The sequence below is a fragment of the Gopherus evgoodei genome, chromosome 1 (genome assembly GCF_007399415.2).
Source record: "Gopherus evgoodei ecotype Sinaloan lineage chromosome 1, rGopEvg1_v1.p, whole genome shotgun sequence".
Lineage (NCBI taxonomy): Eukaryota > Metazoa > Chordata > Testudines > Testudinidae > Gopherus > Gopherus evgoodei.
In genome coordinates, this window is record NC_044322.1 from 142,258,807 (window position 1) to 142,278,238 (window position 19,432).

Consider the following 19,432-nt stretch of genomic DNA (forward strand, 5'->3'; position numbering starts at 1 on the left):
AAATCTGTCTTTGTCTTCACCTAAAGTTGGGCAAGGACTCACAGTTCCTCAGGTATGCCTATGCACTAGTCTATTGTTTTTTTCCTAAGTGGGAAGCTCCTGCAAAATCAAGGACCTTTAAAGTTTCAGTTAAGAGAGGACCTGTTTCTTCAGATCATGTTCTACCTCACATTCCAGCATAAATATTTTGGACTGTATGGCTCTGGCATGGGAAAACTTGATTTAAAAGATAACATCCACCATTTTAGCTTTCAGAAAAGAGTTGCTTCTGCTCTACATTATAATGCCACAGTTTCATGAACGTTTCATGAACACTCTTAATAGAGAATGGCCCTTGTGTGACATGCAGTAGCACTAAAATAGTTTGTGTGTATGATCTCTCATCACCTGCCCCTTTTGCTCCACCAGTGATACTAATTTTAATGCTCTGTTTTTCTGCTTTTCCTGCATCCATTTATGTGTTCTGCCACGTTACCCTCTGTTTGGAATGTCCTCCTAAGTCTAGTCCACCAAACTGCTGTCTTTCTGACAAAGAAACCACTTCTGAAAACTTATTTTTGTGTGTCACTCAACAGAAGGTGTTCCAGTAAAAGATTATTAGAGAATGTTTAAATAAAAATGATACAAAGAGTTCAAAGCGTCAGTTGTTGGTCATTGGGGGCAACATACAGAGTATAGGGGGACGCTGGTATGCGGGAATTGGTTCGCACATAACATATACAGTCTGCAAGGTCCCCCAATGCGAGGTGTATGGTGGGTGGGATCAAGAAGCAGTGAGGGTACATCGTTCATACAGTGGGTTACACGCAGTCATGGGTATAAGTAAGCGGGCCGGGTAATGGGGACAGGATGACCCTCGCATGGTGGAATCTAGTTTGGTGGCTTTAGGGCTTAGGGGATATGGTTCAGTAGGGGGGGTTTATAGGCCTCCTCCCCCCGTGGGTGCACAGAGCCACGCCGGCTCACTCTTGGTATTGGCGGTGGCCGGTGATGTGCTCTATGTAAATGTCCCTAGACCACCGGATAGTGTCCGAGACCATCAAACGTCTCATGAGCCGTGCATAGCGACGGCCCACCCCACAGGCCCTAAGTACACGTTCATTACAGGGAACCCAGGCACCCAGGGCCCCGACAATCAGGGCATCGGTGTAAACCTCGTAGCCCTTTGCCCGCAGGGTGTCCGCCAAGGTACCTCTCCCATCTTCTCTCTCACTTATTTTCTGTTATCCAAAGTGTGAGTCAGTATAATAAACTGTAAAGAAAATTCCTAATTGTTACTGAATTTGGGCTTCCCAATACATTTCTCTATTTTTTTGTTTAGGTTGTAAATCCTTTGGGGGTAGGAGCTATCTGTATATTGTGTGTATGCAGAGCTGATAGTAGGGTTGCCAACTTTCTACTTGCACAAAACTGAACACTTTTGCTCTGCTACCTGCCCTGCCCCTCCTCCGAGACCCCGCCCATTCCCCACCCCTTCTTCAAGACCCCATCCCCGCTCATTCCATCTCCCTTCCCTCTATCACTGCTCTTCCCATCCTCACTCACTTGCTCATTTTCACCAGGCTGGCTCAGGGGGCTGGGGCGTTGAGGTGTGTGTGTGAGGGCTTCTGCTGGGGGTGCAGGCTCCAGGGTGGGCCAGAAATGAGGAGTTAAGGGTGCAGGAGGGGACTACAGGCTGAGGTAGTGGGGGATGCGAGAAAGGGGTGAGGGCTCCAGCTGAGAGTATGGGCTATGGTGTGGGGTCAAAGATGAGGGATTTGGGGTGCAAGAGATGGCTCTGGATCTGGTGTGAGGCTGGAGAAGAGGGGTTTGGGGTGCAGGAGAGTGCTCTGGGCTGGGATCAAGGGGTTCAGAGGGCAGGAGGGGGATCAGGGATGGGGCTGTGGCAGGCGGTTGGGACCTGGGAGGGGATTACATCAAGCAGCTCCTGGAAGCAGCAGCATGTCCCTCTCCGGCTCCAATGCAGAGTCACGGCCAGGTGACTCTGTGTGCTGCCCATCTGCAGGCGCTGCTCCTGCAGCTCCCATTGGCCATGGTTCCTGGCCAATGGGAGCTGCGTGGTCAGAGCTTGGGGCGGGGGCAGTGTGCTGAGTCCCCTGGCTGTGCCTCCATGTAGGAGCCGGAGGAAGGCATGACAGCTGCTTTCTGTGAGCTGCCTGGCATGGAGACTAGCAAGGAGCCCGCCAGCCCTGCTGTGCAGCGCTGCCAACTGGACAGTCAATGGCCCGGTCAGCAGTGCTGACCGGAGCCACAAGGATCCCTTTTTGGCTGGGTGTTCTGGTCAAAAACCGGACACCTGTTCACCCTAACTGAGAGAAACATTATGGTTCTTAATAAATAATTAGAGTGATGTCTATGTAATCTATGAGTGTTTGTGTTTGAAGAGTTGAATTGGGAAATAACCAATTGTCTGCAAAACTATTAAGGGATTCTTATCTAAGGCCCATGTACCATAATGTAGCAGAGAAATATTCAGTTAAGAATTTTACAAAAATTTAGTTGATATTTTGTGCAGTAACCACCACAGTATTTTTACAAGGGTGTTAATTGTGTACTAGGTATTTCTACAGGGAACAATGGATTTCTTAGTGTGCTGTTTGTCCTAGCCACATGGGGACAGGTTACTCAATCTGTTTCACAGCTGCTGAACTCTAACATGATCCATGTTTTCTCCCTAATACTGACCACATCTTGCATATCAAATGCTTAAACTACTTCTACAATCTACGTTAAACATTAGGAAATGGGAACAAAAACATCTTGTGGTGGTGAGATGATGTTTTCCAACTTGTCAGTCTGATGCATAGAAAACAATTAACAGGTTGAGATCCTCACTAGTTTGACAATTTAGCATCCTGGTGTCTTATATGTGAAAAAGCAGAGTAAAAAAGTGAATTAGAAGCCCTACTCTTTCTAACTATGCTTAATAAGGAGAAAAAGGTGGTAATCTATAGTAGCAGGCTGATTAATGTTGTCTTTAGCAAAAAGTAGGAGTTCTAAAATTTCACACCAAGAAGGTAGATTAAGGAAGTTAAGTCCTTTGAAGTGCAAGAAACTGTGACCTCAACTGAGGAAAGCTACTCCTCAAAGCACTTAAACACATACTTAAGTCCTGTTGTAATGGGATGTAAGTATGTGCCTAAAATCAAGTGCGTTGCAGAATGGATATGGACAGCTGAATTTGGACCTATAAACCTTACTGCTCTCAGCTGTGTATGCTTGTGCCCTGAACGTAATTTAGTATTCCTGTTTATATGTCCAGTACATGTTCTGATTCACCCATTGCCATTCAAATACAGAAATGTCTTAGTATTCAGCTTGAGTAAATTCTTTGAATGCTTTGTATTGCAGTAATTTCACTGTAGAATTCACCTTCCACTAAGAAATTGGTCTCTTTTTGCCACTGTGCTACGTTCATTAAGACTATTTTGTGTACCTTTTATAGCACTTAAAAAAGCTGAATTTCTTTCTCTCGTTGTTTTCAGTCACTGAGCCTTACCCACATGTGGTTTTTAGTTGCAGAGGAAAAGGGACTAGCAGGTATGCATTGCCTGGAAGTATGGTGCCTAAAGTGTTCCCAGTCACCAAAACATGTTAAACCAATAACTCATACTTTGAAAGTAACAATCCCCTTCACTGTGTGCTGTGATTTTGTACAACCTTGTGAGCCATGTTTGGTTGTTGGTTGTCCTGACAGTTGTTTACTATTTCATGAGGTGAAAAAAAAATTGTCGTTATAAATAGACACAAAAAATGAATCTACGTGCTTTTCTGTCAGTTTTTCAGTTCGTTGTCCATGGGCCTTATATTCCCTTTATGTACTCCCCTTTATGTTTGTTTGAACTGGGGTAATGAACATATCAATAAATATTACCTAAAATTGCTACAGCACTTACCCCTGTTAGTGCCACAGGAGCAGCTGCAAATGTTTAACAAAACATTAATTTAAGTCTCTTTTATTCAATATAAAGTTCATTGCATTTCCTACTTATATTGAATTAAACAGTCCAATTACAAGTACAAGTAAAACATAGTACATGATGGTCTACTACCATGATTCTTAGATGGGATACTGGCACAGTTACATGTACTACAATGCAAACTACTATGTTTTTTTTCTTCATATGTTTGGGATTTTGTTTGCCTCTCCTCTCTGAGGGCTGAATTATGATACAGACTGGATTATCCTGAAATTTTTTGTGCTAGAAGAAATTCTCAAAATGGGTTCTGGTTCTTAAGCTTAAATTCTTTTGCAAACTTGTCCCCTTGCTCTGATTCTGGAATGAGGTTAACTCTGTGATAAAAGTGCTTGTTTCTATTGTTAGTAGTGGAATTTGGTTACTACATTTGTTAATGTTTTTGTTAATAAGACATTTAAGTCATACAAATACAAATTGTGTAAAGATGTGACAAGTCAGAGTAATCACATCCTTGAAATTATATACATACTTAGTGCTCTCCTAGATCGGGGCCTTAGATGCTAGCTGAGAGTGGTAGGTCAGAGGAGTGTAGAGTTGTTTGGTTTTGAAGGAAGGAGGGCAGAAGTTGAAACTTGATACAGTTGGCTAGGGACTTAAAAGAAGTAGGGAGGATGTGTTCTGACTGGGTGTGGAATGCCTTTTTACCGGTTGCATTTTTGGTGGATTCAAATGGCATTATCACAAGTAAGGAGGAGGAGGTGGTTGTGATAATCAGTACACAAGGTGTAACAGTTATGTGCTGCTCTTTAGGTTTGGTCTGTCCTGACTGGAAGCAAACTGATAATTTTAATATAATGTAAAACAATGTTACATGCCTTACTGTCAAGGTGGACCTTTTATTGAGGCTTCAAATTGTGTCCATCATGGAATTTGGCCAGTGATCCTATACTAAACATTCTAGATGAAACTTTCAGAATTGATTTAGGAATGGAAATCTCATTGAAACTCAACATTTGAAAATGAGATTAGCCTCACCCACCTTGTTTCTCACCATTTGTTATTGATTTTAGCTGCTGGAATGAGACAATTCCTTACTAGTTTCCTGCCTCTCCTGCCCTAAAATCCACTTACCCTCACCATTGTTACTAGTTTCACTATATGCATCCGACGAAGTGGGTATTCACCCACGAAAGCTCATGCTCCAATATGTCTGTTAGTCTATAAGGTGCCACAGGACTCTTTGCTAGTTTCACTTTGCATTTTCAGTGTCCGTTTTCTCATTTTTGTTTTTATGTTCCATCTGTTTTTGTTAAATTACGTTTGCAGTCCATATGCCATTTTCTTGTTCTTTAATTTGAGTTAAACCCAATTTATTTGGGTATTTTCAATGTTCTTCATTAAGAACAATGCTAATCAAGGCTTCATTGTTGTCTTTATGAACTCTGTAACCTAACAAATAGCAAAACTATGAGAGAGAATCATGCTGCATTAGAGCCAAAAGCCTACCATAGAATTTTGTTTGGAAAAATGCTAGAGGCTTTGAACCATCAAATAGATTCCAGCTGTGTAATTTGAAGATCAAATTGTAATAACATCCAAACATAAAGTAAAATAATACCATTTGTGGCTAGAACTTATTCGTTCTAAGTAAAGGTGAGAGTTCGTAAATGAGTATCATCTTTTTGAATCATGGCTTTAGAAGTCTTTCTCATCTTAACAGTGACAATTGTGAATGAAAAATAAATACAAATATTTCTGACCTTTTGGATACAATAGTCTTGTTTTAAAAGATTATAGTTCATAACTGAATAGTTAATTCCAGTTTCAAACATATAAGTTAATGTTTTTATTGTAATTTGGTTTATGTGTGTGTAGGTAGACTTAGTATACTGTACACATGTTGTTGTAGTGTATATATAAAAGCAGTATGTAAATAATGATTGTAGCATTTGACAAGCACTCTTGAACTCCTGACCTGCACTCTGTCCACTAATCTCTCACTTTCAGGACTGTGTCTAGTTTTCCTAGCCTCTGCACAGCTTTTCTTTAGAGATATACCTATCTCATAGAACTGGAAGGTCATTGAGTCCAGCCCCCTGCCTTCACCAGCAGGACCAAGTATTGATTTTACCCCAGATCACTAAGTGGCCCCCTCAAGGATTGAACTCATAACCCTGGATTTAGCAGGCCAATGCGCAAACCACTGAGCTAGCCCTTCTATCAGTCATACCTCTGTTATAAAAAGAACACACTGCTGGAGGAATATTATCTTCTTCCATCTAATATATGGAATTTCCTCCCCCAAAATTACATCAAGTTGAGGTGCATGTTCAATTCTGACACATTGTATCTTGTGACCTATGAGGGCTAGAATGGGAATTTTTTAAACCATTAGAAAGGGAAGGAGATTCTGGTTTTCTATTGGGAAACACCACTAGTTTTTAGGAAAGTTCCAAGATGGCTGACTTTAAAATTGCAGTATTACAGTATATGGAGAAACTATTGTAGAACCCTATAAGAACTATCTAAAATGTCCTAGTTATGATGACTCTTGTCTACAGAGCTTTTTATTACTGAACTCATGGTTACTGGATTTTGGCTGTCTTTACACTAGGAAAAATATCAACAAAAATTGTAAAACTCTAAACTTTTTCTGTAAAGTATGTGGCATACAGAAGATACATGATGACATAATATAAAGCTTTTATTGACATTTATTTGGGATGGCTGCATTCCTTACATGAGTGGGCTCAGAGCTTATCTCAAATGAGTGGCAATAATACCTTTATATCACAGCATCATGTGTTTTCTATACTTGTTCATTCAGTGTTGTGTGAGTGAGAGAGAGATTGATTCAATTGATCAGGACATGCAGGTTAATGAACAACACACAAGGGATGCATTTTAAGCAGCAGGAAGTATTATTATTCATCATTGGAGGGAGACACTTCCCACTCCCACATATTAGGCATTTATCCATGGCAGTGTTCGGGTGTCCCACTAAACAAACTTGATGCAGACTCACCTAAATCCACCCCTGGGATTCAGCTCACTTCTGAATCCTCCCCACCTTTTCTCACATGGAGGGATATAGAAGTTGCCAAAAGAAAATATCAGTCTGCAAGGACTTCATGTCTCCTTTTTTCCTTTTGGCAATACCATAGATGCCGACTCTGTGGGTCCTCCAGGTAGCCCCCCTGTGAGCGCCTCCCATCCGCTGCAGATCAACTGTCCCGTGGCATGCAGGAGCTGCTGGGGAAAGGAGCCAGGGCAGGGCATGCTCGGGGAAGCGGGCAGAACGGGGCAGGAAGGGGTGGCGCGGGGTCAGGATAGGAGTAGAGCCTTGGGGAAAGGGTGGAATGGGGACAGGGTAGGGGTGGGGACTTGGGGGAAGGGGTGGAATGGGAGCAGGGCCTGTAGCGGAGCTAGGGGGAGCACCTCCCAGCACATTAGAAAGTTGGCAACTATGGGCAAAAGGCCCATCAACACTATGTTTACCTCTTGGAGCTGGTCCCTTTTAGCCTTTAGCCGCAAGTTGTAACAAGTTAAACACTCTTACTTTCTAATATTAAATGTTAAGTCTTATTGTTATAATCAAACAATACCTCCATGATGCTGTGAGGAAGGCAAAAAAAAACATTGTACCTCTTGCCAATTTTATCCAAAGGGACAAAAGCCTTCCTGATACCAAAACAGGTGATCAGTCAGACCTGCAGCATCCACGGCATGAACACTGCAACAAAGGGGAGGGAGAGCAAGGAAGCTAGCCAGAGCAAGATATTTATGAAAAGTGCACAGGAGTTTAATTAGGTGGTGGGGGCCATGCAAGCCAACTGGTTAGATTGTTCACGCATCCCCAGCTAGTGGTCAGGTGATGGACCCAAAGTGGGGGCATTTATAGCCCACATACCTACAAGTACTGCAAGCATACCTGCATCCATACCAGGCAGTCCATGGAACATTCCTTCCCTTTGATTGTGGACAGATACCATCCATGTAAAACTGCCAATGTGTCTAAATCCTCATTTGCAACATGCCTACCGTTAAAATTTTGGATTTGTCCTGCAGAGACTTTCAGTCCTGCCAAATAGTATGTTAGTGTATTTGAAATGGAAAAGAGAAATAAGTGCTAGACTAAAATAACTTGAGACCAAGTCTGTATTTGAATGTAGGCCTTCAATAGTGAAAGGTGAGGACTGCTGTCCTAAGAAAATGTATTTTTAGTAATATTTTAAAATTCTTGTAACAAAACCCCTGGGACTGAAAGATCATCGCTCCAAATTAACCTTTATGTCTGCTTCTTAGAAAGTCTATTCTGATTGTGATTGTTTTGTCCTTTTTAGAAGCAAAACTAAGGGCTTGACACAGAGTATTTCTATTAAAGCAGCAAAGAGTCCTGTGGCACCTTATAGACTAACAGATGTATTGGAGCATGAGCTTTTGTGGGTATTCACCCATGAAAGCTCATGCTCCAGTACGTCTGTTAGGCCTGGTCTACACTACGCGTTTAAACTGATTTTAGCAGCGTTAAACTGATTTAACTCTGTACCCGTCCATACTATGAGGCCCTTTATATCGATATAAAGGGCTCTTTAAATCAGTTTCTGTACTCTTCCCCAACGAGAGGAGTAGCGCTAAAATTGGTATTACCATATCGGATTAGGGTTAGTGTGGCCGCAAATCGACGGTATTGGCCTCTGGGCGGTATCCCACAGTGCACCACTGTGACCACTCTGGACAGCAATCTCAGCTCGGATGCAGTGGCCAGGTAAACAGGAAAAGCCCCGTGAAATTTTGATTTTCATTTCCTGTTTGCCCAGCGTGGAGCTCTGATCAGCATGGGTGGCAATGCAGTCCCAAATCCAAAAAGAGCTCCAGCATGGACCGTATGGGAGATACTGAATTTGATCGCTGTATGGGGAAACAAATCTGTTCTATCAAAGCTCCGTTACAGAAGACGAAATGCCAAAGCGTTTGAAAAAAAATCTACAGACTACACAGTGCTGCGTGACAAGCGTAACGGGAAGCCAGAGACTCAGACGGACGCTCATGGAGGGAGGGGGTACTGAGGACTCCAGCTATCCCACAGTCCACAGCAGTCTCCGAAAAGTATTTGCATTCTTGGCTGAGCTCCCAGTGCCTATAGGGTCAAACACATTGTCCGGCGTGGTTCAGGGAATAGCTCGTCAATTTACTCCCTCCCCCCCCACGTGAAAGAAAAGGGAAAGAAATCGTTTCTTGACTTTTTTCAGTGTCACTCTCTGTCTACTGAATGCTGCTGGTAGACGCGATGCTGCAGCAGTGAAGAGCAGTATCCGCTCCTCTCCCCTCCCTGGTGGCAGACGGTGCAGTAGGACTGGTAACCATCTTTCTTATCAACCCGTGAGTGCTCCTGGCTAGCTTCAGGTGAGGCTGGCCAGGGGCGCCTGGGTGAAAATAGGAATGACTCCCGGTCATTCCCAGTACATGGTACAGAACAGCTGGTAACCGTCTTCATCATAGCAACTGGGGGCTGAGCTTCAATCAGCTCCCTCCCTTTCATGTGAAAAGAAAAGATTCTGTACTGCCTGGACTATCATAGCAGTGGGATGCTGGGCTCCTCTCCCCCACACTGCTTAATGTCCTGCCTGGACTATCAAAGCACCAGGAGGCTGCCTCCCCCTCATTTTATGTCACTAAAAACTCAGTGTTTCTTATTCCTGCATTCTTTATGACTTCATGACACAAATGGGGGGGGACACTGCCATGGTAGCCCAGGAAGGTTGGGGGAGGAGGGAAGCAATGGGTGGGGTTGTTGCAGGGGCACCCCCCGTGAATGGCATGTGGCTCATCATTTCTGCGGGATCTGACATAGAGCAGCTGTACTCTCTGATATACTGCTTCTCTAGTACATTTGCCCCATATTCTAGGCAGGACTGACTCTATTTTTAGAAACCATAAAGGAGGGATTGACTCGGGGAGTCATTCCCAGTTTTGCTTTTGCGCCCCCGGCCGATCTCAGCCAGGGGCACCCATGATAGCAGCAGACAGCACAGAAGGACAGATAACTGTCATCTCATTGCCAAATTACACTGGCAACAGACGGTACAGAACGACTGGTAACCATCTCTGCTATCATGCAAAAGCAAATGAATGCTGCTGTGTAGCGCTGGAGTATCGCCTCTGTCCGCGGCATCCAGTACACATACGGTGACTGTAAAAATAAAAAAAAGCTGAACGGGCTCCATGCCGTGCTATGGCGTCTGCCAGGGCAATCCAGGGAAAAAGGGCGCGAAATGATTGTCTGCCGTTTCTTTCCTGGAGGAAGGAATGACTGACGACATTTACGCAGAACCACCCGCGACAATGATTTTTGCCCATCAGCCACTGGGCTCTCAACCCAGAATTCTAAGGGGCGGGGGAGACTGCGGGAACTATGGGATAGCTATGGAATAGCTATCCACAGAGCAACGCTCCGGAAAATGATGCTAGCCTCGGACCATGGACGCACACCACCGAATTAATGTGCTTAGTGTGGCCGCATGCACTTGACTTTATACAATCTGTTTTATAAAACCGGTTTATGTAAAATCGGAATAATCCCATAGTGTAGACGTACCCTGAGGTGCCGCAGGACTCTTTGCTGCTTTTACAGATCCAGACTAACACGGCTACCTCTCTGATACTTGAGTATTTCTGTTGACTTCCTTGGGCTTTAATTCAGACCCAAAGACATTCAGTGCATTAGCCAAATGCATTAATTACTGTTTTCATACCTGGGCACCAGCTGTACAACAGGTAGAAACAATAGCTTTTCTTTTCTCAGTAAATGTGTGCTTAGACTACCTCAAAAGACATGCCCCTGTATATCTAAGGATCATATGGTGAAGTGGAGGCAGTTTCAGAAAGAAGCTACAGGGTTTTGAGGAGATGATGCCTTTATGGTTAGGACTTCTCTCAGAATGATTTAAAAAATCCTGAAAAGCCAAGAAGAGAGTTGAAGTAGCCATTTTCTAAAATTATGTTCTGGTACATGCAATGCTAATATTTCTGATGTATTATTCAGTCCTGTTAAGAATTAGTATTAAAGCGATCTGTGTTTAAAGTGCATTATGTGCACAGAAGCAGGGAAAAATCATACTCCCCTGTGAACATTTTTTCTTTTTCTTTTTTTTTAGATCACCTTTTGCTGCTGTGACAGATTACTCAGTAACGAGAAATAATGTAATACAGCTCTGCCTGGAATTAACAACAATTGTACAACAGGTATGAGACTATACACTTATTCTCATTTTAATTTATTGTTCCCTATTTAATGGTAAGTGGCCCTTTGCAATGAAATTGAATCATTTTGTGTCATCCATTTTTCCGTGTCCAGTTTCAGCATAAAAGGAAAACTGTTGTGTTTAGTAAAATGCCTTTTAGAAATGTCTGTTTCAATGTCTGCATAACTTTGATTTGGGCTGTGCTATGCATGTACATCTCTCCTGTGTTGCAATGCTGAGCTTTATTTTGAATTCCTTAGTTTATATAGTTGTCAAGTAGAAAATTCTTATTTGATATTGTATTTTACTTGTAATAGTTTCTCACTTATTTTTCATTAAATGGAGTAGTTCAGAAGATCTCTTTGCATTATTCTGCTTTTGTGCAGTCACCTTCCTTTTTGCACAATTCATAATATCTAGAATGTTCTGCAGATAGTGTATATTTTCTGATGTGTCTAAAATGTTGTATATTTTCTTAAATTCTGACTTCAAGAGAGCCACAACCAGTTACTTAGTCTTTTCTTAAAGGTATGACTTCACTTTCCCAAAATAGAAGGGAAAATTGCTTGCATTCTGACAATGTATATAACCTAGGACCTTTCCCAGTTTCCATAATTTTTTTGATTTACTGATGAAAAATTCTATATAACAGTAATACCGTTGTGTGTCTGTAGTTTAGACCTGTCACCACTCTTGGCTATACTTCTTCTGGTAAAAGTGAAAAGCAGCTTTTGCTACAGTCCAAACAAATGTTGGCACACACTCCACTAGATGCATTAATGACAGAAATTAAAGTAGTTCTCTTCAACTGAGTATTATCTTATACTTTTGATTCAAACAGCTAAAAGATCTGTCCTGGTGATTCCAGTGCCCCTATGATTAATGTGGCTGTAATCAATTGCTTAAATCTTGTTGATTTATATAGGTTTAGATAATACCCCAGTTTATCTAATTTTTGAGGAGCCAGTTGTGAATTCCCATTCTACAATGAATTAATTTTATAGGCTATCCAGAGAGTCCACCCTGATTTATCTAATGAAGTTTTTGTTTCTTAAAAATGCAAAGCTGAAGGACTGCTTATTTGTTAGTTATGATTCCTGACTGGAGGATAGATGGCGTGAGGAATTAGATAATAATTTCTGTATTTTGGATGGATTATTTTTAAATGAAAGGATGGTTTTGTTTGCTTCTGGATATTTTACTCGTTGTGAGTTGTTGTTCATTTCTATGAACCTGTGGTGCCCTTTGCTTTTTGATTAGACCTCTGCAAACCCAGCAGAATTCGGCTTGCCAGTGGTGTATTGACAAAATCAAATTTGTAGTTTGGGTCTGAGGGTTTTATTGAAGGTTAGGGTTGTACCTTCAGGCATGTTGGAAGTTAGAGCTGAACAAACTCAAAAACACAAGAGCTCACTCAAAGCTCTCATCCTTCCTTCCCCACAAAAAGCTCCATCTCTACCAACTCCCCACTCACATACTGATCCTATTTATTATTAGTGTTCTCAGGGTGAAGCGTTGGTAGCTGCTTCCCTGGGCTTGGCCTATTCCTGGTGATTTTTAATGGGTACCAGTTGGCTGCCCATCCCATAGTCTATTTTTAGGGGGAGCAACAGCCTCAAAAGATTCTTACTGACCAAAAATGTTCAGTTTTTCAGTGGAGGTTGGGAGGCATCCTAGTTTCTCTTTCCCCCCTCTCCTACTGCTTTCCACAAAAAAGTGGGAGGGAGACTGACTTGCCTGTTTCAGTAGGCTGTGCTTTAAGGCCAGGACTAGAATCACAGAAGATTAGGGTTGGAAAGAACCTCAGGAGGTCATCTAGTCCAACCCCCTGCTCAAATCAGGACCAACACCAACTAAATCATCCCAGCTAGGGATTTGTCAAGCTGGGCCTTAAAAACCTCTGAGGATGGAGAGTCCACTATCTCCTAGGTAACCCATTCCAGTGCTTCACCACCCTTCTAGTGAAATAGTGTTCCCTAATATCCAACATAAACCTCCCCCCACTGCCAACTTGCGCCCATTGCTCCTTGTTCTGTCATCTGCCACCACTGAGAATAGTCTAGATCCATCATCTTTGGAACCCTCCTTCAGGTAGTTGAAGGCTGCTATCAAATCCTCCCTCACTCTTCTCTTCCTCAGACTAAATAAGCCCAGTTCCCTCAGTCTGACCTTGTAAGTCATGTGCCCCCTGATCATTTTTGTTGCCCTCCACTGGACTATCTCCAATTCATCCACACCCTTTCTGTAGTAGGAGACCCAAAACTGGATGCAATACTCCAGATGTGGCCTCACCAGTGCTGAATAGAGGGGAATAGTCACTTCCTTCGATCTGCTGGCATTGCTCCTACTAATATACCATTAGCCTTCTTGGCAACAAAGGCACACTGCTGACTCATATAGAAACTATGAGCTTCATTTCCGATTGCCAGAGAATACCTAACTACTGTGCCAAACCTTATTGGACTCTACTTACTCAAAGTAACCCAGGGCTGCCTGCAGTAGAAGATGGTTGGCTTTCCTCTTATGTCCATATGGACTGATGGGGGAGAGGAAGGTCAGGCAGCTTTCCTTACCAACCAGAAGGCACTGAGACAGGGGGAGTGCCCCTGTCTGGTGGCTCGCCAAAAATGAAGGAAGAGGGCAGCTGTCAAGAAATGGAGTGTTGAGGCATGGTGGGAGGGAGGTGGGCCAGCCAATTTGCTGGCTCAGGGCACAGAACTTTTGTGAGATTTCCTCACTGTGAAAATCAGCCATTTGAATGGCTTTATTCTTTTGCTATGAACTTTTTTCACAGCTTAGTTTGACTTATTCGTTGCACAAAATGCAAAGATAATATGTCTTGCCTTGGTTGTATAATAAATTCTTTCTACTTTAAAAAAAAAGGTCAGTCATTTTACAATTCCAGAGTTTAATTTAGTTTGCATTTCATTTGGCTAAGGGCTGGTCTACACTACGGGGGAAAATCAATCTCAGATACGCAACTTCAGCTACGTGAATAACGTAGCTGAAGTTGAAGTATCTAAGATCGAATTACTCACCATCCTCACGGTGCAGGATCGATGTCCGCGGCTCCCCATATCGACTCCGCAACTCCTTTCGGGTTGGTGGAGTTCCGTAATCGATATAAGCGCATTCGGAGATCGATATATCACGTCTAGATGAGACGCGATATATCGATCCCCGAGCAATCGATTGCTACCTGTTGATATGGCGGGTAGTGAAGATGTAGCCTAAGAGAAGAGCTAAGTGCTCTAGTTGGTTGTTTGTGCTTTAAAGTATGTGTTTGTCCTACAAAGCTTATTGGAGCCCTCCTTGTGCTTTGGGAAAAGGGCATAACCCCAGAGGATGACTGTGCGGGCATCTCTTGCCAAAGTTGCACCTGACACTATCTGTAGTCATGGCTGTAGGTCAGGAGTAGTCAATTATATTTTTGTCAAGGTCCATATCTTTTGGACAAGGTATAGTCAAGGTCCAGACTCCAGAAAAAAAAATAATAATAATAAATGATAACAATAAGTAAATAAAAAAATTTCAGAGTCTGTTCAAAAGTGTCTGTCAGTCCGAATTTGGCCTACGGTCCATCTATTGACACCCTTGATGAATGTCGTTTTCTATCACTTAATGTGACTGGAAATGCCTCCTATTCCTTTGCACAGGTCTTTTTTTTTTTTTTTTCACAAACTGGGGAACTTGTAGCTTAACAATCAGCGTAGTTCTTTCCAGTAATTGTCCATTTCTCATAGTTCATGTCCTCACAAATTCATCCTCCTGCTCATTACTGCTAGCTCCTTACATTTTTTGGAAAGTACACTCAACCTTCGAAACTGGGGAGGTTCGAGAGTTATTCACTTACAGGAGTAACAGCACATTTTATTCACTTGCCTCTAGAAAAGAGAAGAACCATCCTCCCCAAAGATAACATTAGGCCCCAATCAAGAAAGCACTGCAGCACGGCACTTACTGTGCTGAAGCTGTGTTGGGACTTTAGTCAGGACCGGGGCAATGATGAATTCCATTGCTGATCCCAAACTCATCTGTTCTGATTTTTATTTACAGCAGATATGTTCCATCCCAGTAATTTAGTATCTATTCACTGATCTTTTGTTTCATATGATCATAGAGTTTAAGGCCAGAAGAGACTACTAGATCATCTAGTCTGACCTCCTGTATATCACAGGCCACCAGAACTACCTAGTACCCTCACATTACACCCAACAATGGCAATTAGACCAAAGTAAACGAGACCCCCAGGAGACTAGACTATTATGTGCTACAGGCAGAGAATAGGAGGGATTGAGGTGCACCAGTGCTTAAAGCCCCCTCAATGGCAGAGAAATGATGAAGCGAGATATGCCCAGATAATCCTGGCAGATGAGCTGCATCCACATGCTGCCGAGGTAGGTGAAAACCCCCCGAAGTCTCTGCTAATCTGACTTTGGTGAAAATTCCTGCTTGACCCCATGTGTGGCGATCAGTTGGACCCTGAGCATGTGAGGAAGAACCAGCCAGACAAGTATCTGAGAGAGAGAATGATTGATGCCACTTCAGACCTAGTGTCCCATCTCCAGCTTTGGCCATCAATCATGCTTCAGAGGAAGGAGATTAAAAAAATCCCAGAATACACTGGAGGGGGCGGGGAGAATCTCTGGTGGCCAGATGAAACCCTGAAGCATGAGCTTTAGGAACATAAGACATAAACCAGAAATGAGCCCCAGGGCTGTTGATCCCTGCCTACCACCATCACAAGTAACTCCATCATACAGTTGCACTCACAAATTTGTCTAGTGCTCTCTCTCAAAACTAATTAAATTGTTTGCCCCTGCAGTTCCTGTTGGGAGGCTGTTCCAGAACCTCATCCCTCTGATGGTTAGAAACCTTCTACTTTCCAGTCTGAATTTGTTTACGGTCAGCTTATATCCCCTTTGTTCTTGTGCCAACATTGTCCTTTAGCTTAAACCGCTCTTCACTCTCCCTAGTGTTTACCCCCCGACTGTTTGGAGAACAATCGTATCCCTTCACAGGCTTCTTTTTGCTAGACGAAACAGTCCAAGTGCTTCCAATCTCCTGTCATAAAATAGGCCCTCCATTCCTCTGATCTTCCGAGTAGCTCTTCTCTGCACCTGTTTCAGTTTAAATTCATTTTTCTTGAATATGGATGACAGAATTGTAAACAGTATTTGATTATTCCAAATTGAATACAGTTAAATTTCCCAGTGTACTACTGTTTTGGGCTACAGACTGAATGTTTAAATGTTGCATCAGCTTTTTAATCTCTGATTCCCTTTTCTTTTGCATTTAAAATACTTCTTTGTGAGTTTACAAAAGTCCTATACCTGAACTTAGCTATCAAGAGGCTTTTTAAAAAGACTAGTGGCATTTTTAAATGCCTACATATAAAGTGTGCCTTTGCTTAAGTTCTGTCTTTGGCTCTTGTAAATTGTTGCTGGTCAGCTATTTCATATATGGTTCAAAAATAGCTCCCTGAGCTTCAGCATGCAGTGGATGAGGCCTATGAGGATTCAGACGCAATTTTTGTATCACTCGCTTACAGCTGAAAAGTCCTCAGAATTATTAACAAAAACATTGTTCTCTAGCTAAAATGGGTAAAATTAAGCTGGCATGTTTAAATAATTTTGCTGGTTTGAGGTTAATTGTAGGGGCAATGTTTGGCATAAAGAGGATTACATTTTTCTGTTATCAGTACAGACTGGACAATGAAGAAGAAATTGGCAGAGTTTTGGAAGTATGGAGTGTAGGAAAATTCATCCTACTTGTGTCTGAGCTGTAATACAGAATTCTTAAGACAAGCCATTGTATATAATTAAGGATAAGATTTTGTCATGCTTATTTTTAGTAAAAGTCACGGACATGTCACGGGCAATAAACAAAAATTCATAGAAGCTGTGATCTGTCTGTAACTTTTGCTGCTGCAGCCCCATAGTTTCCCCCCACCCCCAACATGGTGGCTGGGAGCTGTGGGGTTCCCCCTCTGCCTGCGGCAGCTGGAAGCTGCGGGGGGTGGGAGGGGTTGCACCCACGGCAGGTGGAAGCTGCAGGGAGACCATATTTCCCAAAGGGAAAATGGGACATCCCCAGCCACTCACCCAAGGCATCTCCCTCCCCCTGTGCGAGGCTGTAGTGTGTTGCTGGAACCCTGAGGTGGGCCCCCTCAGGAGTCTGTCAGTTGTTACTGGAACCTTGCAGGGGGCCCACTGTCACCTGTCACTGGAACCCTGCCAGAGCCCCACTGGCTGCCATCTCCAGAGTCCCACAACCCCTGGGGCTGAAGCAGAGAATGTCGTGGAGGTCTCTGGAAGTCACAGATTCCATGACTTCCATGACCTCTGAGACATAAATGTAGCCTTATACATAATGTGATATAGTATATGTTAAACATTATATTAACTAGTTCATTTGCTATTTTAGTTATAAGCCAGCTGGAGCCAAGTAATTGTTCTGTATTTGTCTGCTGCAGAAATGGATATCTGCCATTGACAAATAGTTTCCTCAGAGCATTGCAGACTATTATTGTAACCTGAAGAAGACTGCGTTCACACTAAACAGCTCTTGTAGTATTTTTCCTAATTTTTTTTGGTCTGGGGTTTTATAAAGTAGTAGTTTTATCTTCCAACTTTCATCTTGGGAACTCTGGGATAGTTGAAACAAGTCCTTACTAGTAGCTGATTTCTGAGCTGTAATGCAAGTCAATTTTACTGATACTCTTTTATTAACTCTGGCGACTTCAAAGGCTATCTTTATAAAAATATCTCAGACCTAGAGAAAACCTTTAGATTCCAGAGGAATTGCAAATAGTGGCAGTTCAGACATACTTTTCTGTTACTTCCATTACAGGGCTATATATGCTTTGTATCTTGAAGCTGTTAAGGACCCAGTCCTGCCACCGATATGTAGAGGAGGATTTTACTCCACAAGTTATGCAGTTGAGATCAGTGATGCAGTTTGTGACGTAAAGTTCCATTTAGCATGAGGTGCTAGAAGTAGGCCCTGGGAGATTTAAGTAATCTTCTTACAAAAATAGATGATCACTTTGCAGCTGCATTGCGGAAGCTTTGACTGTGTTCACTACTAAGCAGAGTCAAGGACATGATGCAACAATTTTTCTCACTGCACCATTTCTGATAAAGCATGTCCATTGGCATTGGGTGTTTCTCTAACTTTACTTTTTTCCATGCTTCCAGGAGAGGAGGCTGTAATATTTATATTTCCTTGTGAACAAATGGTTGCAATATTATTTTATAAGCAGGCTAGCACAGCTCTCCTGGAGGCACTCTTTAAAAAAACAATGGAGAAAGTTTAACTTTATTGTTAAGCCAGTAATAAGAGAGAAAACTGTGATAATCAGCCTAAAGGTATATTGTGAGACAATTTAAAATTAGGTTATACTTACTCTTATTCACCCTTAACTCTGAAAGTCTTGATCCTGCTCCCGCTGAAATCATTACAAAAGCCACATTGATTTCACTGGGTTCGGGACTGATCTCATAATATATTTTTACAAGGATATGAAGTTAATTTTTTTTAACTCCTGAATCATATTCTTCAGATCAGTTAGAAGTAATTAGACAGTGGGAGTAAAGACAGGATTGAAAAAAACAACATCCTTCCTTCCCCCCCTCCCCCAGCAGCATAGAACCCATGAATATAAGATTCTATGGTATTGGTGGTGGTAGTTTGTATATTGTCAGGGCAAGGACTGTCTCCTGTGTGTTGTTACAGTGCCTAGTGCTATGGAGATCTGATCCTGGGTTAGGGGCTAGGGGGCACTGTATGAATTGTTAGAGAATAACAGTAATTTCAACCAGAAGAAATAAAACATTACATGTGACTGTATAGTTTAAAAGAAGTAATTCCAAGCACTGTATTAGGGGTAATTAGAATTCAGCACAGATAGATATGATTTTAACCTAATCTGGGACTCCTTCAAGACTCTATAATGCTTTTAGTCTCATCCTTGCAGTAGTCCATCACTGGGCCTTTAAAGTGTAATCCATTTGTGGCTATACATTCCTGACAACAACAGGTTAACCACTGGAGAACAGAAAATAATAATCAGAGTTTCCACTCTCTTTCATCTAATTTCTGAGCATAAAAACTAAGCCCTTTGATACTTGGGACTTTTTAAAGAAGGAAACCACCCTAATTATTATTTGTTAGATGAGGAAAGGCATGTTTTATAGGGCCTTCTCCATGTCTGTGAAAACAAAACAAAAAACATCCTTGTGTGATATTAAATTGTAAGGTTTTTGA

The 19,432-nt window shown here is 42.3% G+C and overlaps 1 protein-coding gene across 5 annotated transcripts in view; it reads left to right on the plus strand.

The window, feature by feature from the left end:
• Nucleotides 1-19,432, plus strand: part of CNKSR2 (connector enhancer of kinase suppressor of Ras 2) — a 370,061-nt gene that overhangs the window by 95,018 nt on the left and 255,611 nt on the right. For all 5 annotated transcript variants that reach the window (XM_030574665.1, XM_030574679.1, XM_030574688.1 and 2 more), the window contains exon 4: nucleotides 11,078-11,165. In XM_030574665.1, coding sequence (XP_030430525.1) covers nucleotides 11,078-11,165 — 88 coding nt within the window. The remainder of the gene's footprint in view (nucleotides 1-11,077; nucleotides 11,166-19,432) is intronic.